Source organism: Cucurbita maxima, unplaced genomic scaffold (genome assembly GCF_002738345.1).
Source record: "Cucurbita maxima cultivar Rimu unplaced genomic scaffold, Cmax_1.0 Cma_Scf00003, whole genome shotgun sequence".
Lineage (NCBI taxonomy): Eukaryota > Viridiplantae > Streptophyta > Magnoliopsida > Cucurbitales > Cucurbitaceae > Cucurbita > Cucurbita maxima.
Window position 1 is genome coordinate 1,975,007 of NW_019272019.1, and position 16,964 is coordinate 1,991,970.

The 16,964-nt window shown below is 38.2% G+C and overlaps 3 protein-coding genes across 11 annotated transcripts; 2 read left to right on the top strand and 1 right to left on the bottom strand.

Annotated features, from left to right (window-relative positions):
- Positions 1 to 120: 120 nt before the first annotated feature.
- LOC111476429 (fasciclin-like arabinogalactan protein 1) lies at positions 121 to 1,798 on the bottom strand. The gene has a single exon (XM_023120087.1). The coding sequence runs from the start codon at positions 1,717 to 1,719 to the stop codon at positions 472 to 474; it is 1,248 nt and encodes a 415-aa protein (XP_022975855.1). The 5' UTR covers positions 1,720 to 1,798; the 3' UTR covers positions 121 to 471.
- A 5,902-nt stretch (positions 1,799 to 7,700) lies between these two features.
- On the top strand, positions 7,701 to 8,441 carry LOC111476431 (kiwellin-like). Its single transcript, XM_023120089.1, has one exon. It carries the CDS (start codon positions 7,707 to 7,709, stop codon positions 8,334 to 8,336), a length of 630 nt encoding a protein of 209 aa, XP_022975857.1. The 5' UTR covers positions 7,701 to 7,706; the 3' UTR covers positions 8,337 to 8,441.
- A 572-nt stretch (positions 8,442 to 9,013) lies between these two features.
- LOC111476423 (pentatricopeptide repeat-containing protein At5g55840) lies at positions 9,014 to 16,562 on the top strand. 9 transcript variants are annotated; one of them, XM_023120078.1, is made up of 6 exons: positions 9,014 to 12,726; positions 12,849 to 13,002; positions 13,123 to 13,164; positions 13,366 to 13,667; positions 15,553 to 15,633; positions 16,268 to 16,562. In XM_023120078.1, exon 1 carries the CDS (start codon positions 9,293 to 9,295, stop codon positions 12,557 to 12,559), a length of 3,267 nt encoding a protein of 1,088 aa, XP_022975846.1. In that variant the 5' UTR covers positions 9,014 to 9,292; the 3' UTR covers positions 12,560 to 12,726; positions 12,849 to 13,002; positions 13,123 to 13,164; positions 13,366 to 13,667; positions 15,553 to 15,633; positions 16,268 to 16,562. The 9 variants fall into 9 exon arrangements, with proteins under 9 accessions (XP_022975846.1, XP_022975842.1, XP_022975845.1 ...); XM_023120074.1 differs by lacking the exon at positions 16,268 to 16,562 and having other exon boundaries at positions 13,366 to 13,497; positions 13,587 to 13,667; positions 15,553 to 15,782; XM_023120079.1 differs by lacking the exon at positions 16,268 to 16,562 and having other exon boundaries at positions 9,339 to 9,464; positions 9,598 to 12,726; positions 15,553 to 15,782.
- Positions 16,563 to 16,964: the final 402 nt, after the last annotated feature.

Sequence of the window (16,964 nt, forward strand, 5' to 3'; positions counted from 1 at the left end):
GATGGACAAAACTACCCTCCATGTCTTATTTATTAGACTATATTATAAGATGCTTCAATTCATTTACCTTATAAATAAAACTTTATGTTAAAACTATTGATTAAATATAACGCATAAGAATTAAATATTAGCAAATCACAATGATAACATACATTTACATTAATTAATTAAGTGATTAACAACAATAACCATACTCAAACTTCCACTCATAAAACCAAATCAATCACAGCCGTTGAAAAATCTCTTACCTTCCAAAACTAAAAATAAAAGGAAAATAAATAAATAAATAAACAAACAAACAAACAAACAAACACCTTGCACAGAAATTTACTACAACCAATTTCAAATTTTTTTTAACTGAAAAATAATTATTGCAAGTCCCAAAAAAAAAAAAACGTAAAAATTATATTAAAAAAAGAGAACTAAAGATAAGGGGGGAAAAACTAGGGCCGGCGAGATGGGAAGAAGATCTTACAGTAGAAGATGAACTGCCAATCCTGAAATTCCGGCCAAAACGAATCTCCATGCGTCAAGCCTCGCAACGCCATTACCGTCCGCCGTCTGATCTGCTGCATCGTCGTCGTCGTCAGATGGCGCATCTGCTGGTGAGTCTGCAGCAGGAGCCGGGGGGCCTTTGTGGCGACGAGAATGAGACTTTGGTGCGTCGGCAGGTTTGTCTTCCTCCGGCGCTGGTGCTGGCGCTGGAGTTGGAGCTTCCTTCTTGAAGAGCTCTCTTGGCTTGAGAACTTTGTCGATCGTGTAGATCGCCACTGGTTGCTCGTCGAGAAGCGTGCCGGTGACCTTGGCGGTTACGACTTTAGTCTGGAGAGTGACTACTTCGCCGTCGTTTTGCACGACGAAATCGAACTTGTTGGCACCGTCGGTGGCTAAGGTGTTCATGACGCCATTGTTGGACTTGAGCATGGACATTGACATGTATACAGGTAAACCGTGGTATTCGAGCAACGAGATCTTCCCGGCGGCTGTCAAGTTCTTGAACTTAGGCAGAAATGCCTTGAAAACGTCATCGAGAGGACAGAAAACCGTCAATCCACCGATTGCGTTGTCCTGAAAGGTCTTAGCAGCATCGGAAGCCTGAAGAGTTTCGGCGAAGATTTTGCAACCGTGAGCGGACATTAAACCGGTCAAATTCATCTCACTCGGAGACGGAGTTGGAGCCTCCGCCACTTCCGACGGCAAGATCTTACTGATCTGAATCACAGAGATATTGTACGGAATCTCCTCCACAGATTTCACATACATCGCATCAATGTCCTCACTATCCTGAAGAGCAAACCCTACCTTACCGCCTTTGAGATCGGTGATATTGACGAAACCGGAAGCACCAGGAGCAGTGCCAGTAGCTTGGAACATAGTCGCAGCAAGAGCAGTGCCATTGGTGATCTGGTGAAGCTTCTTGGCTCCAAAGTAGTCAAGGAGGACATGGAGCGAGAGAGTGTTTTTTACGGAGAAAATGGAGAGGTGCTTAGACAAGAGATCGGACATGGCGGAGTTGTCGACGACGCAGACAGTGATTGTGGTTCTCTGGTTGATCTCCGCTGCAAGGTGAGTGGTGGTCAAGTAGTGGTTGAAGGTGGAGAACTCCGGGTGCTCCGCTAGAATCTTCGTGATGTTGTGAGCCGTAGCGGCAGAGATCACGAGAAGAACGACGGCGAGGACCAATGTCCCGGCGGCCGCGCCGCGGCGGAGCTGCTGCATTATGAATCGGAAGAGCGAGAGAGAGAGAGAGAGGTCTGAATTTCTGGGAGTTGGTTCAAAGTGCGGAATATAGATAAACAATGGCGATAAAATATAATTGGGAATTGGAGGAAGAAGATGGGACCACAGAGAGGAATTGAGGGTTTATAATAACAACTTGGGCTCAGAAATGGAGATTATTACAACCAATGCCACTCCAATTTCTTTTTTTCTTTTTTTCTTTTTTTTTCCACTTTTATATAATATATATAAATTAACAATAATTAATTTATTAGAAGTGTTCGTCTGACTCGATAACTCAATCCCAATTATAAAAAATGGGTTGGGTTACATTTTTTTCGATTTGGGTCGGGTTGAAATTTTTTAAAATCTGGGTTGATATTTTTAAGGTGGGGTCAATCTGACCAATTACGACCCAACCCAATCCAACCCTATCTACAGATCTAAAATACTTGTCATTTGTAATAGGATATTATTGATGCGTTGTAACTTGTGAATGTCTAACCCAACCTGAAAATAAAGGGTTAGATTAGGTTGTGGTTACTCGGCTCACCAGCCTAACCAACTCGAAATTCGAGTTAGTCTACATGATTTTTTTCAATCCAATCTAACTCAGGTACACCCGAGAATCTACAAAGATTTTTATACATTATTTTTCTTAGAGGTAAATTAACCGAGAATCTAAATAGATCCAACTATTTGACGAGAACTAGAACTTGATAAATGTTATAGGTTATAATCGATCATTATTGACTCGGAGCAAATTCAAATAATATTGTTTCAAATATAGTAATAATAATCTTAATTTAAATTAACGGTCATAAATCAAAATTAAGAAATAAAATTAAAAAAAAAAGTGAATAAAAATAAATAATAATAATAATAAATTATATAGTAACTTTTTTATGATTAATTAAAAAGGCTAAATTTTTAGTTGGATATAATTTCATTAGAATAATCCAACCTTTTTAGTGAATAATATCGTAATTAATTAACTTTAAAAACTATTTTTTAATGCTTAAAATATTATATATATATATATATATATATATAAATATAATGAAAAAACTTTTTGGGAGAGAATAAATTAAATAAAAAGTAATAATAATAAAAATTCTGACAAAAATAAAATAAAGAATAAGGCTGTTAAAGTGGAGATTTTGAAACAAATCACGTGGCATTAAGCATCTGTTACACGAAAACATTAATGAGCACGAAAAGTATATAATTAATTAAAATAAAAATAAAAAACACAAGACCGCAATCACAAGCATAGAATCAGCAGATTTCTCCGAAATTAAGCATATATATATATATATTTTTTTTTTTTTGTCTCTCGAACCTCTAGTAGATAATGTCTTTTTTGGGTTTGTCCGAACAACCAACATGAGACAAGAAAGTTTTTGTTCTCCTCCCCAACCAAACAATGTAGGATATCACAATTTACCTCGTTTCATAGCTCTTTTGTTCTCTTCTCCAACCAAACAATGTGGAATATCACAATCTACCCCGTTTCATAGCCCAACATCCTTACTAACACATCGCCTCGTGTCTACCCCCTTCAGGAAACAACAAGAAGGCTGGCATATCGTCCAATATCTAGCTCTGATACCATTTGTAATGACCTAGATCCGCCCTGTCCCTCGTATCTACCCCTTTCGGGAAACAACGAGAAGGCTGACATATCGTCCAATGTTTAGCTCTGATACCATTTGTAATGACCTAGATCCACCCTGTTCTCTTTAGGCTTGTCTGAGCAACCAATGTGAGACAAGAAGGTTTTTGTTCTCCTCTCCAACTAAGGTAGGACATCACAATCCACCCCCTTTCATGACCCAGTGTTCTTATTGGCACATCGCCTCGTGTCTACCTCCTTCGGGAAAGAGCGAGAAGGTTGACACATTGTCCGATATCTAGCTCTGATACCATTTGTAACGACCCAGATCCACCGCTAGCAAATATCTAATTTATTTAGCATTTTGGTAAAAAAAAAAATGATAAATAAATGTAACAATTACTATATTGATTATTCAATTTTTAACCGTGGTAACTCAGTCGATTTTCATAATTTAACTACGGATTAATAAAAGGGTAAATAACGTATTAATTAAATAATAATACAATATGACAGATTGTCAGTTGAGTTTGACCCGCCGAATGCAAAAAAAACAGGGACTAAAAAAGGGAAACACTCTGGAATGGCATTTTTAGTAATTTTATCGAAAAAGGAAAGGGCATTATGGTCCAAGGATAATGCTCGGACCAAAATTTAGTACGTGGGGAGTGTGCCAGGCTGGGCCTGGAGATTTGATGCCACGTGTACGGTAGTGATTAGGGCTTGGATTTATGCTTCGTCGGTAGGATCTTTCCACCGACATTCAGATTTAATGGCTTTTGGAAACGCAAAGCAGGCAAGCATATGGATTTTTCTGTGGTGTTAATTATTATTATTATTTTAAATATTTATGGATTTATCTAACCCGAAATAATAATAATAAAAAAAATAGAAAAATTAGAATTTTACGAGACATAAAATTTAAATTTACGTTCAATAAAAAATTCAAAATTTTAAAGACCGAACAAAACCGCACTTATGATTAGAAGGATAGTGATGAGTTTTACGCGTTTTAAGCTCGACCCGTGCTCGGTTAGGAAGATTGCCAACATTTTGAGTAGTACCACCTACCCTACACCCTACTACTTATAAGCGGTCATCCGACCTATTGCTGCTCGAAAAGGAACAACAATGATTTTGAATAGGAATCCAATAACGATCGATAGAATATCCATAAAAATATCACTAGATCGAGTATTAGTGATTGTGCACTCGGGTCAAAATCTTGACTAATTGATCGAAGTAGGTATCTCTAGTAGATCTATAGATCATGGAACAAATAGGACGAGTAGACCCTATGTAAGATCTTACATCGGTTGGAGAAGGGAATGAAACATTCTTTGTAAGGATGTAGAAACATCTTCCTCATAGACCCGTTTTAAAACCGTGAAGCTAAAGACGATACGTAACGGGCCAAAGCGAACAATATCTGCTAGCAGTGAGTTTGAGCTATTACACCGTCCTGCTACACTACACATAAAATTGGGCCCAAAATAATGACCAAATCCACCAAGGAAAATTAGGGTTAGGAAGGCCCAAATAAGTCTATCTCCAATGGATATGTCTAAAGGTTGCACAACACCAATGGAAATCTTATAAGTGCTACACATTGTGTCCAAGTAAAAAAGTGGAGAATACTCGAAGTTTTTAACCCTAAGTTTTTAACCGAGGTAACCGAAATAAACTAGATGTAGGGTTCGAGAGGGATCCAAAACTGTTCAATCTCGAGGGAATGAACGTCCACCTATGCACCCACAATTTGCTCAACTAAGCCAGCCTCGTTCAGGGATTGCTCCTCATATGCACTTGGATCTCACTTTTTCGAGTTTTATACGTTTCAAACAGAATGCTAATCAATTGGTTTAACATATATACTCAAACAGTAGGCCAAAGGTTCAAGTTTCTGCCCTCTAAATTGTCGTAGAACTAAAAAAAAGGGTAAAACTTAATACTAATCTCAACCTGGTTTAAACATACTCGAACAGTAGGTCAGAGGTTCAAATTTCTACCTCTACATTGTTGTAGAACTAAAAAATGGGGTAAAACTTAATACTAATCTCAACCCGATTCAACAGTAGGTTAGAGGTTTAAATCTCTACCTCTACATTGTCGTAGAACTAAAAAAAAGTGGTAAAACTTAATACTAGTCTCAACCTGATTCAACTGGTTTAAACATACTCGAACAGTAGGTCAGAGGTTCAAATTTCTACCTCTACATTGTCGTAGAACTAAAAAATAGGTAAAACTTAATACTAATCTCAACCCGATTCAACAGTAGGTCAGAGGTTTAAATCTCTACCTCTACATTGTCGTAGAACTAAAAAATGGGTAAAACTGAATACTAATCTCAACCCGATTCAACTAGTTTAAACATACTCGAACAGTAGGTCAGAGATTCAAATAGCTACCTCTACATTGTCGTAGAACTAAAAAGTGGGGTAAAATTTAATACTAATCTCAACCCGATTCAACTGGTTCAAACATACTCCAACAGTAGGTCAAAGGTTCAAATATCTATCTGTATATTGTTGTAGAACTAAAAAAAACAGTAATTCAGAGGTTCAAATACCATAAAAGTCAACATATTAATGGTTGACTTGACTTGGTCTCCTTCAGGTGGATCCGAATGATTTTATCCTTTTAAATTTCAAAATCTTTTTTAATGAATTATTTAAATCTCTTACATTTACCATTTTTAATTATAATATTTTTTTTTATTAGTGGATATTAAATAAATATATAGAGTAATTTTGAAGCATATTATTAAAATTCAAACGTTTGCATTACTCGTACAAGTTAAGTCGATTTATCGAAGTCAAGTCAAATTTTTTTCGAGCAAGTTGTCTTAGAAAGTCAACTCAAGTTCCCGCCATATATTATATATGCTTATATGTAACGTGTTTTGTATTACTCGTACAAGTTAAGTCGATTTATCGAAGTCAAGTCAAATTTTTTTCGAGCAAGTTGTCTTAGAAAGTCAACTCAAGTTCCCGCCATATATTATATATGCTTATATGTAACGTGTAATACTTTAGATATCGACTAGGGTTCGGAAATCAGATCCGACACTTGATTGCTTCGACATTCTCTTGTGAAATGTTTACATTACTTACTGTGTTATGTACTTATCTCGAACGGTTTCTAAGAGTGAAAACTATCATCACAAACAATATAGATCTTTTTAACATGTTTTCCCGACGCTCATAAATATAAGTTGACAATGATAAGGGTAGAATTTATAGTGGAGACTAATTCTCCGTAAAAGAACTAAATGCTATTTTATTAGAGGAGGAACTAAAACGATATGTTTTAAGTTATATTAAATAAGAAGGGACCCGCCTCGAATAAGATAAGAAATTCTCGTTCAAACGAAAATAGGAAATGGAACGAGAAAAGATTCTTTCTTGTTAGTTAAACTGTAATACGCTAGTAAATATTATCCGCTTTGGTCCGTTACTTATTATTGTCAGTTTCACGGTTTTAAAATGTGTCTACTAGGGAGAGGTTTTCACACTAAGAATGTTTCGTTCCCTCTCCAACCGATGTGGGATCTAAGAATCCACCCTCCTTGGAGGCCCAACGTCTTCATTTGCACACCACCTGGTGACTGACTTTAATACCATTTGTAACAGTTAAAGCCTACCGCTAATAGATACTATCCGTTTTAGCCTGTTACGTACCGTCGTCGGCCTCACAGTTTGAGATCTCAGTTGGAGAAGGGAATGAAGCATTTCTTATAAGGGTGTGGAAACTTTTTCCTAGTAGACGCGTTTTAAAACCGTGAGGCTAACGACAATACGTAACGGACCAAAACGGACAATATTTACTAGCGATAAACCTAGGTTGTTACAAATGGTATCAGAGCCAGAGGCGGTGTGCTAGTGAGGAAGTTGGGCCGTTACAAATGGTATTAGAGCCTCACGGATGGTATGAGACACTAGTCGGAGTAAGACTAGACCCTCTCCATAATAGACATGTTTTAAAATCATGGGCTAACGACAATACGTAACAGGCTAAAACAGACAATATTTATTAGTTGTGGGCTTAGGCTGTTACATAAACAGAATCGAGGACGGGAACAACTAAGACCGTATGTTTGATTTATATTAAAGAAGGACCCGTCTGAAACAAGACAAGAAATTCTCATTCAAATAGAGAATGTGAGACGGACCATGAAGAGATTTTTTCCCGTTAGCTAAACGGAGGATGAAAATGACAATAACTTAGAATGACGGGTTCAAAATTCAAAGTCAAAACCAAAGTCTCCGAGGAGGACTAAATAGCAAAATCTTATAAAATGAAGAACTAAAAAGATATTTATTTCAACTATATAAGGGCAAGAAGCCTCTCTTTTCTACTCACATCAACTTCCATGGCAACCTTAGCGTTTTTCCTATCTCTTATTCTTCTTCCTCACTTCTCTCTATCAACCTCTTCCTGTAACGGTCCATGCCAAACTCTTGACGATTGCGACGGCTTGTTGATTTGCATCGACGGCGTCTGCAACGACGATCCCGACATTGGTACGAATCAATGCTCTACTGGTGGATCCTCGCCATCTCCGACGAGTGATTGCCAGCCAACGGGAACCTTGGATTGCAACGGACAATCCTTCCCGCAATACGAATGCTCGCCGCCGGTGACTTCCTCAACCGATGCTACGCTGACCAACAACGATTTCAGTGAAGGTGGTGACGGCGGAGCTCCGTCACAGTGCGACGAGAGCTTCCATGACAACTCGGAACTAATCGTGGCATTGTCAACCGGTTGGTATAACGGGGGCTCGAGATGTGGGAAGATGATAAAGATCACGGCATCAAATGGAAGATCGGTGGTGGCTAAGGTGGTGGATCAATGTGACTCCGTGAATGGGTGCGATGCGGAGCATGCTGGTTTGCCGCCGTGTGAGAATAATATAGTGGATGGGTCTGATGCGGTGTGGAGTGCCTTGGAGCTGGATAAAGATGTGGGCAAAGTGGCTGTCACTTGGTCCGATGCTTAGGATTCGAAACCCGTTCGATATCTTCGATTATCACGACCTATGAAAAAAACTACATGTCTATAATAATGTTTTTCTTTAGCTATCGTATCTATTATTTCTATCTTACTGAGTTGTTTTATCGAATCATTGCAATTGACGTTTAGGTTTGAAGAAAAGATAGAGATCATCGTAACGTGGGAACTCAACCGACTCGAACGGTTCGTGACATTTTAAATATGACGAGTTTTTTTTCCCAGAACTTCATCTTAATCAGTTACCAGTAACCGAAGAAAGTAATGACAACGAATCAAGGAGATTGTAAATAGTTTCAAAATTCTCGAGAAAACAAGGGTTTTTTTTTAAGTAAACAATACATTCATTTCAGTAACCCGAGCAAAAACATGATCAAAGTACTTCTTGGAAAATATTTCGGCCGAGACAAAAAAAAAAAAAACAAAGCAACCCGTTCTTAATCACTTTCAAACTAAATGGTTCACGAGTTAATAATAAAATTTAACATACGGGAAAACAAATAAACAAAATGTTAAGATTGGTCTTAGTATTTAATGTTGTCCACTACGTATCACTATCGGCCTTTAAAAAAAACTAATCCAATTAAAGCTTAGATTATCCAATCATATTAAGAGATTTTATAAATGTTCTTGAGTTTCCTTTTTATGATTTTAAGAGATTTTATATTTTGGGTTGGTGAATTCATAGATTTATGATGCATGTTATGCAAGACTTTGGTTCCGATTATGGAACCAAGATACATTGCTTGCTAGTCATTGAATTTGAACTCGTAAGCTCCATCTTGCTGGACAAATCACCGTGAAATTGATGAATTCATACATGTGAAGCATCGAAAATCCCCTCACAATCTAGAGAATTTCAGAGAGGTGAAGAAATTCTCAGTTCTCATGAGAAATCCGCGCCGCGGGAAACCCTAATTAGTCTCGTCGCTCTCGAATGCTTTCATGGAGAAGAGCATTTACACAATCCTCACCGTTGGTCGCTGGGAGTCACTGAATCACATGAACTATAAGTTCGCTTCACTCAGACCGATTCATGGAGTTCTAGCGTGGAAATTCCTCAAGTGGGTTATCAAACAGCCTGGTTTGGAACCCAATCACCGCACGCATATACTCGGTATTACTACTCATATACTCGTTAAAGCTAGATTATACGATCATGCTAAATCAATTCTGAAACATCTATCACTGAGAAATTCTGGGTCGAATTTTCTTTTTGGTGTTCTTATGGATACATACCCTGTTTGCAGCTCAAATCCAGCAGTTTTTGACCTTTTAATTAGGGTTTATTTGCGACAAGGAATGATTGGGCACGCTGTTAATACTTTTTCTTCCATGATCATTCGTGGGTTTAAGCCATCTGTTTATACTTGTAACATGATCATGGCTTCCATGGTGAAGCACTGTAGAGCTCACTTGGTTTGGTCTTTTTTTAAGGAAATGCTTATCAGTAGAGTTCGTCCAAATGTTTCGAGTTTTAATATATTGATGAATGTTCTATGTGTGCAAGGGAAGCTTAAGAAAGCTGTTCATACTTTAACAATGATGGAGAGGAATGGTTATGTTCCGACGATAGTTAGTTATAATACCTTGCTTAGTTGGTGCTGTAAGAAAGGAAGATTTAAATCTGCACTTAAGCTTATTCATCATATGGAAGGGAAGGGAATTCGGGCGGACGTGTGTACTTACAATATGCTTGTCGATAGTTTGTGTAGAAACAGTAGAAGTGCACAAGGGTATTTAGTTTTGAAGAAAATGAGGAAGAAGATGATAACTCCTAATGAAGTTTCTTACAATACTTTAATTAATGGCTTTGTCAAGGAGGGAAAGATTGGGGTTGCTACTCGGGTTTTTGATGAGATGACGGAGCTTAATCTTTCGCCAAATCTCATAACTTACAATATTCTCATTAATGGACACTGCATTGATGGTAATTTTGAAGAAGCTTTGAGAGTTTTGGATGTGATGGAAGCGAATGACGTGAGGCCTAATGAGGTTACGATTGGAACGTTTTTAAATGGACTGTACAAGGGTGCCAAATTTGACATGGCCAGAAATATTTTGGAGAGATTTAGAATCGATCGAACGTCTCTTAATTTTATCGCATATACTGTGATGATGGATGGCTTATGCAGAAATGGGTTGCTTGATGAAGCCTTTGAATTACTAAGTGAGATGTGTAAGGTTGGTGTTGATCCCGATATCATAACGTTTTCAGTGCTTATAAATGGATTCTGCAAAGCTAGGAATATTAAGAAGGCGAAGGAGATTATGTCTAAAATGTATAGAGCAGGACTCGTTCCGAACACTGTTATTTTCTCTACATTAGTATATAACTCTTGTAAGGCTGGAAACGTTTATGAAGCGATGAAGTTCTATGCTGCTATGAATCTGAGTGGGCAGCATGTTGACATATTCACATGTAATTTATTGGTCAATTCTCTTTGTGAAAATGGAAAACTAGTAGAAGCAGAGGAATTTGTGCATCACATAAGTAGGATCGGTCTTGCACTTAATTCTATTACATTTGATTGTATCATAAATGGATATGCAAATGTGGGAGATGGGTTAAGGGCGTTTTCAGTGTTTGATAAAATGATTAGTTGTGGTCATCACCCTAGTCCGTTCACCTACGGCAGTCTTTTGAAAGTGTTATGTAGGGGAAAGAATTTTCGGGAAGCAAGACAACTATTGAAGAAGCTTCATTGTATTCCATTGGGCGTGGATACTATATCGTACAACACGTTAATTGTTGAGATAAGTAAGTCGGGAAATTTGCTGGAAGCAGTTCTTCTATTTGATGAGATGATTCAGAATAATGTTCTCCCAGATAGTTATACATACACTAATATTCTGGCTGGTTTGATTAGAAACGGGAGATTGGTTTGTGCCATCGTGTTCTTGGCAAGACTCGTGCAAAAAGGAGTTCTATCATTGAATTCAATTGTCTACACCTGTTTGATTGATGGCCTTTTCAAGGCTGGCCAGTCGAAGGCTGCAGTATTTCTTTTGAAGGAAATGGAGGGAAAAGGCCTCTCGTTGGATTCAATTGCGCTTAATTCGATCATAGATGGATATTCAAGGATGGGAAAAGTGCTTAGTGTTCGTTCTCTCATTTCAACTATGAACAACACAAATGTAACGCCTAACTTGACTACGTTTAATATATTATTACATGCGTATTCCAGAGGACGGGATATAATGACGTGCTTTATGTTATATAAACGTATGAGGAGAAGTGGCTTTTTACCTGACAGATTAACATACCATTCTCTTATACTTGGACTTTGCAACCATGGTATGTTGGAACTTGGAATTAAGATGTTGAAAATGGTAACTGCAGAAGGTTCTACTATCGATGACGTGACATTTAATATGCTCATTAGGAAGTGTTGCGAAATCAATAAGCTGGATAAAGTCATCGATTTGACGAATAACATGGAAGTTTATCGAGTTACTCTCGATGCAGACACACAAAAAGCTATTACTGATGGACTTATTAGAAGGATGGTTTCCCAAAATTCGTTTGTTTTTATGCTTGAAATGCTTGAAAAGGGTTTCATCCCTACGTTTGGACAATATTGCACTCTGATGAAAGGAATGTGTCGAGTGGGCAACATACAAGGGGCGTTTGAATTGAAAGATAAGATGGTGGCACTTGGTGTTAGCTTGGATGATGCTGCAGAGTGTGCTATGGTTCGAGGGCTTGCACTTTGTGGGAAGATTGAAGAGGCAATGTGGATTCTTCGAAGCATGCTTCGGATGCAGAAAATCCCTACTACCAGCACGTTTACAACTTTGATGCACGTCTTATGCAAAAAAGGAAATTTTAAGGAGGCACAAAATTTGAAGAGCCTTATGGAGCATTATCATGTGAAGCTTGATGTAATTACTTACAATGTTCTCATTTCTGATTATTGTGCTAAAGGTGATGTTATAGCTGCACTCGATCTTTACGAAGAGATGAAACAGAAACGTCTCTGGCCAAATATGACCACCTACATAGTTTTAGTTGCTGCTATTAGTACCGAACAGTATGTTTCGAGGGGTGAAGTACTTCTCAAGGACTTGAATGATAGAGGATTAATTTCTGGGTATTCGGATGGGAAGTCCCAAAGTTCGTGCAGGAGTTTCGTAGTTGTGTTGGACAAACTGAACTCCTTGAGGTTCAATCAAGGAAATAAAGCCAAAAACAAACAAAAATACCAATGAAATGGATCGTGAGCGCAAGGAAAAATCTAGTGCTCGATGGGAGGGATGAGTATATCTACCCATTTTTGACCTATTGGTCCTAGTATCATTGGCGACTGAATGGCAGAGGATATAGAACTCAATATCGATCTGATACAAACAAGAGGCTAGCGCGCAATGACTTTAAGGTTAGGCTTGTCTTATGCTTTTTTTTTTTTGCCAAAAAAAAAAAAAACGGTAACCTTTTTGTATCTTTTGCTCGAGAACGTTTTTTTATCCGTGTACTGAAATGTCTTTTCATTTCCTCCAGGTGTATTGCATTCATGTGCTTGCTTGGCTAACGTGAAATTTGTACGATCGAACGTTTAATGGGAATATGCATAAGAGCAAATGGAACAAGGAGCCAAATAAGGCAGAATCAGCTGGTATTAGCTGCCAAGGCCTCTTTCATTTCTACTCTTGCTGTATCATTCTGCTCTTTGGTTGTTCTTTATGTTTCCTTGTTTCTTTGAGATTTAAGCTACAATTGCTGCCTTCTAAACCTTACCTTTTACACATTTTTTTTAATTTTTGTTTTGTGGCAGATGCTTCTCAACTATGGGTGTTGCGAACGAAGAAGCACAGAGGTATATTTATGGGATTATGTGGATACGTGAGTCTTCTCTTTAAAAGATCACGTGTTTGTGTTTTTAAGAAGATATCTTGCTGTTACGTGATACAAATCGTTCATAGTGAAAACCTGTCTGATACAAATCGTTCCTAAACGTCAAATTTTAAGTATTGGCATATAGCTGAAATGTTCCATTTCTCATGACTCCCCATCGTAGACTACCCCCGTAAGCCGATTGTGCTTTGCTAATGGTCATCTGCCTCCATCTACCAAGTGGAAAAGAACCAGGTCTCGTAACATTTGCAGCCATGGTGGACACCTTCAGACCGATCTCAACGATAACGATTAGGTACGTAGCCCTCATTGTGAGCATTTGGAATCTAACAAGAGAACGTTTGACTCGATTCAAATGTCAAAAGATTCACTTCCCCTCCCTAGCTTGTAGCCTTGAAGTTGCTCGAGCTCCTCATGAGTCAATGCATTGAGTAGCTCCAACACATCAGACAGGATACAAAAGAGGTCAGTGCTCCTTCGTTATGGTCTGAAATACTAGATGAATGCATCTCTCCAAATTATTGTTTATTATCATCTACTTTCAAATTGTTAACTCATTTATTTTCTTGATTTTCGTTTTACCAACACTTGTGAGGAACTTTTCTTTAGTTTTGATGAGTTTATCGGTTGAATAATCCATCTTGAAAATATTCTTCAATTCCTTCCATTGATACTTATGTCTCTAAAAGAAAGAGAACCTTGTTCAAAGCTAGAAAGTTTAGGTTGCAACAGAATGATAGCCATCCACACTGAATACGCTCATTTTAGAGAAGGATTGTAGCCTTTCTCTTCTTTTCTAATGTAAAAGATGGGGAGAGTTGAGACATATTTGATTAGGGGTTATTCAAACTCCAAACTTACGGCCAGTAGATATTGTTCTCTTTGGCCTTTCCCTTTTCGGGCTTCCCCTCAAGGTTTTTAAAACGTGTCTACTAGGGAGAGGTTTTCATACTTTTATAAAAAATGCTTCGTTCTCCTTTGGGACCCAACATCCTCGCTGGCACTCGCTCTCTTCTCTAATTGATGTGGGACCCCCCAATCCACCTCCCTTCGAGACCCAGCGTCTTTGCTGGCACATTGCCTCGTGTTCACCCCCTTTGGGGCTCAGCCTCCTTGTTGGCACATCACCCGATGTCTGGCTCTGATACCATTTGTAACTGTCCAAGCCCATCGTTAGCAGATATTGTTCTCTTTGGGCTTTCCCTTTCGGGCTTCTTCTCAAGGTTTTTAACACGTATATGCTAGGGAGAGGTTTCCACTTTATAAAAAATGCTTCGTTTTCCTCCTCAACTATGTGAAATCGAAATCTCACCTTTATAGTTTAGTTGCACTCACTATTTGATGTTTTCTTTTGATATGGATGGATCACAGAAGGTAAGGAATTAGCCTATGAATACAAAAATGTGTTTCTCGCCTATTTGTATTCTGATTTTGTAAAATGACTATTTCTTCGTAGGAAGTATATTGAATTTGATTGAAATTTTGAGCCATCTATCAAAGTCCATTATCTCTCACAATATGCTGGCAAATTTTCAACTTATTTTTTACTGATGAGCACCACCAAAAAATGCCTCTCAAATTTGTGTATATGTTTTTAATATGGATCTTCTTCTATTTTTAATTGAATAAGTTACAAATTTTTTTAGTATCCGATCAATTGAAAGGAACAATGGTACATTTTTGCTTATAGTGATTACCCTCTTGGTGAAGAAGTTTATGTTGGTTCAATATATTTGTTAAAATGCTCGAATATACCGTAAGACAATTTGTGAGATCCCACATCGGTTGGAGAGAGGAATGAGTGCCAGCGATAACGCTGGGTCCCAAAAGAGGGTGTATTATGAGATCTCACATCGACTGGAAGGGGGAACGAGTGTCAGCGAAGACGCTGGGTTCCAAAAGAGGGTGGATTGTGAGATCCCATATCGATTGAAGAGGAGAATGAAGCATTCTTTATATGAGTGAGGAAACCTCTCCCTAGCAGACATGTTTTAAAAACTTTGAGGGGAAGCTCGAAAGGGAAAACCCAAAGAGGACAATGTTTGTTAGCGGTGGGCTTAGGCTGTTACAACAGTTTTCATGACCTTTGATTGAAATGGGGTTGAACTGTAGCCATTTGAAGAAAATTTCCCTTTTTGATAAAACTCCTCTATCGCCCTTGTGACACCATCCTGCCGAACTTTACTTTCTTTTCAGTCTTCTTTTGGAAGCTTGCTTTAGTTGTTGACATCTAAGCTTACACTGTTGTACGATTAGTTAATATTTTGTAAACAATATTGAAGAAAAGACACTAAAAAACAGTACATGAATTTTGGAGCTGAGGTTTTTCTAATTACTGATACATTTTCAGGGAGCTTTTCTATTCCGTGAGGGGCAAGCTACAAATAAAGGAGAGTAAAACACATGGATAATGCTAAATGGAGTAACTGAGGTGAGCTGTCTTCTTATCTCAAATGTTCTCTTTTGAAAAATATCTAGTAAGGGTTTATTTGGACCGAAAGAGAAGTTGAGCGGAACCTTGTCGGAATATTGGGTTGCCTAAATTGTCAGGGGTCTTATTTGTTATTTCTTTTGAGGAACGGATCTTAGCCAATTATTGGCTTAGACTTTCGCTAGAAAACCAATAGGTGCACGTAGGTGACTTAGGTGGGTTCTCCCCTATTTTCGGGCTACTAAACTTGGGTGGGTCTAAACACGAAAAATGAGCCATGCAAGAGACCGTTAGGTGGAGCCTTGTCGGAACATTGGGTTGCCTAACTTGTCAAATGATACTATGTGGGGTCTTATTTGTTATTTATTTTGAGGAACGGATCTTAGCCAATAATCGGCTTAGACTTTCGTTAGAGCACCAGTAGGCGCGCATAGGTGGGTTCTCCCCTATTTTCGGGTTGCTAAACTTGGGTGGGTCTAAACACGAAAAATGAGCCATGCAAGAGACCGTTAAGTGGAGCCTTGTCGGAACATTGGGTTTGCCTAAATTGTCAGATGGTACTATGGTGGGGTCTTATTTGTTATTTCTTTTGAAGAACGGATCTTAGCTAATTACCGGCTTAAACTTTTGCTAGAGCACCTCTAGGCGCATAGATGGATTCTCCCCTATTTTCAAGCTGCTAAACTTGGGTGGTTAAATGAGTCATGCAAGAGACCGTGAAGCAGAGACTTGTCAGAACATTGGGTTGCCTAACTTGTCAGATGATGCTATGTGAGGTCTTATTTGTTATTTCTTTTGAGGAACGAATCTTAACCAATTATCGGCTTAGACTTTCGCTAGAGCACCAGTAGGCGCACGTAGGTGGGTTCTACCCTATTTTCAAGTTGCTAAACTTGGGTAGGTCTAAGCACGAAAAATGAGTCATGCAAGATACCATTAAGTGAAGCCTTGTTTGGTGTGAACCATCCACTATCTGTAAATTCGGTGGTTTTTTTGTCAAGTTTTTTTCTTTGTTTGACCATGGGAGCTTGAAGACATTTTAGTTTTGTTTTGGTTTTTTAAGTGGATTCACTTACCTGAGTGTTTACGTAAACCTCTTGTATTTTGTTTCTAGCTTGATATGGACTCTGGACCTGAGATTGTCTCGTAGGCAAAACTAAAGAAAGGACAAAATTTCTAAAAAGTGACATTTCATGAGATTACAATTAGTTTGAGGGACAAATATGTAAATTCAAAACTGAGTCATCGAAGAATTTGACAAATTAACCCTAAATGAACGAACAATCCGACACAAAAGAGGAGAGTTATTTTGTGGAGCTTTAAGCTCAATT

What these genes read in the sequence shown, in the direction of transcription:
- LOC111476423 (XM_023120078.1), top strand. Translation starts at nt 9,293, where the DNA reads ATGGAGAAGAGCATTTACACAATCCTCACCGTTGGTCGCTGGGAGTCA.
- LOC111476429 (XM_023120087.1), bottom strand. Translation starts at nt 1,719, where the DNA reads ATGCAGCAGCTCCGCCGCGGCGCGGCCGCCGGGACATTGGTCCTCGCC.
- LOC111476431 (XM_023120089.1), top strand. Translation starts at nt 7,707, where the DNA reads ATGGCAACCTTAGCGTTTTTCCTATCTCTTATTCTTCTTCCTCACTTC.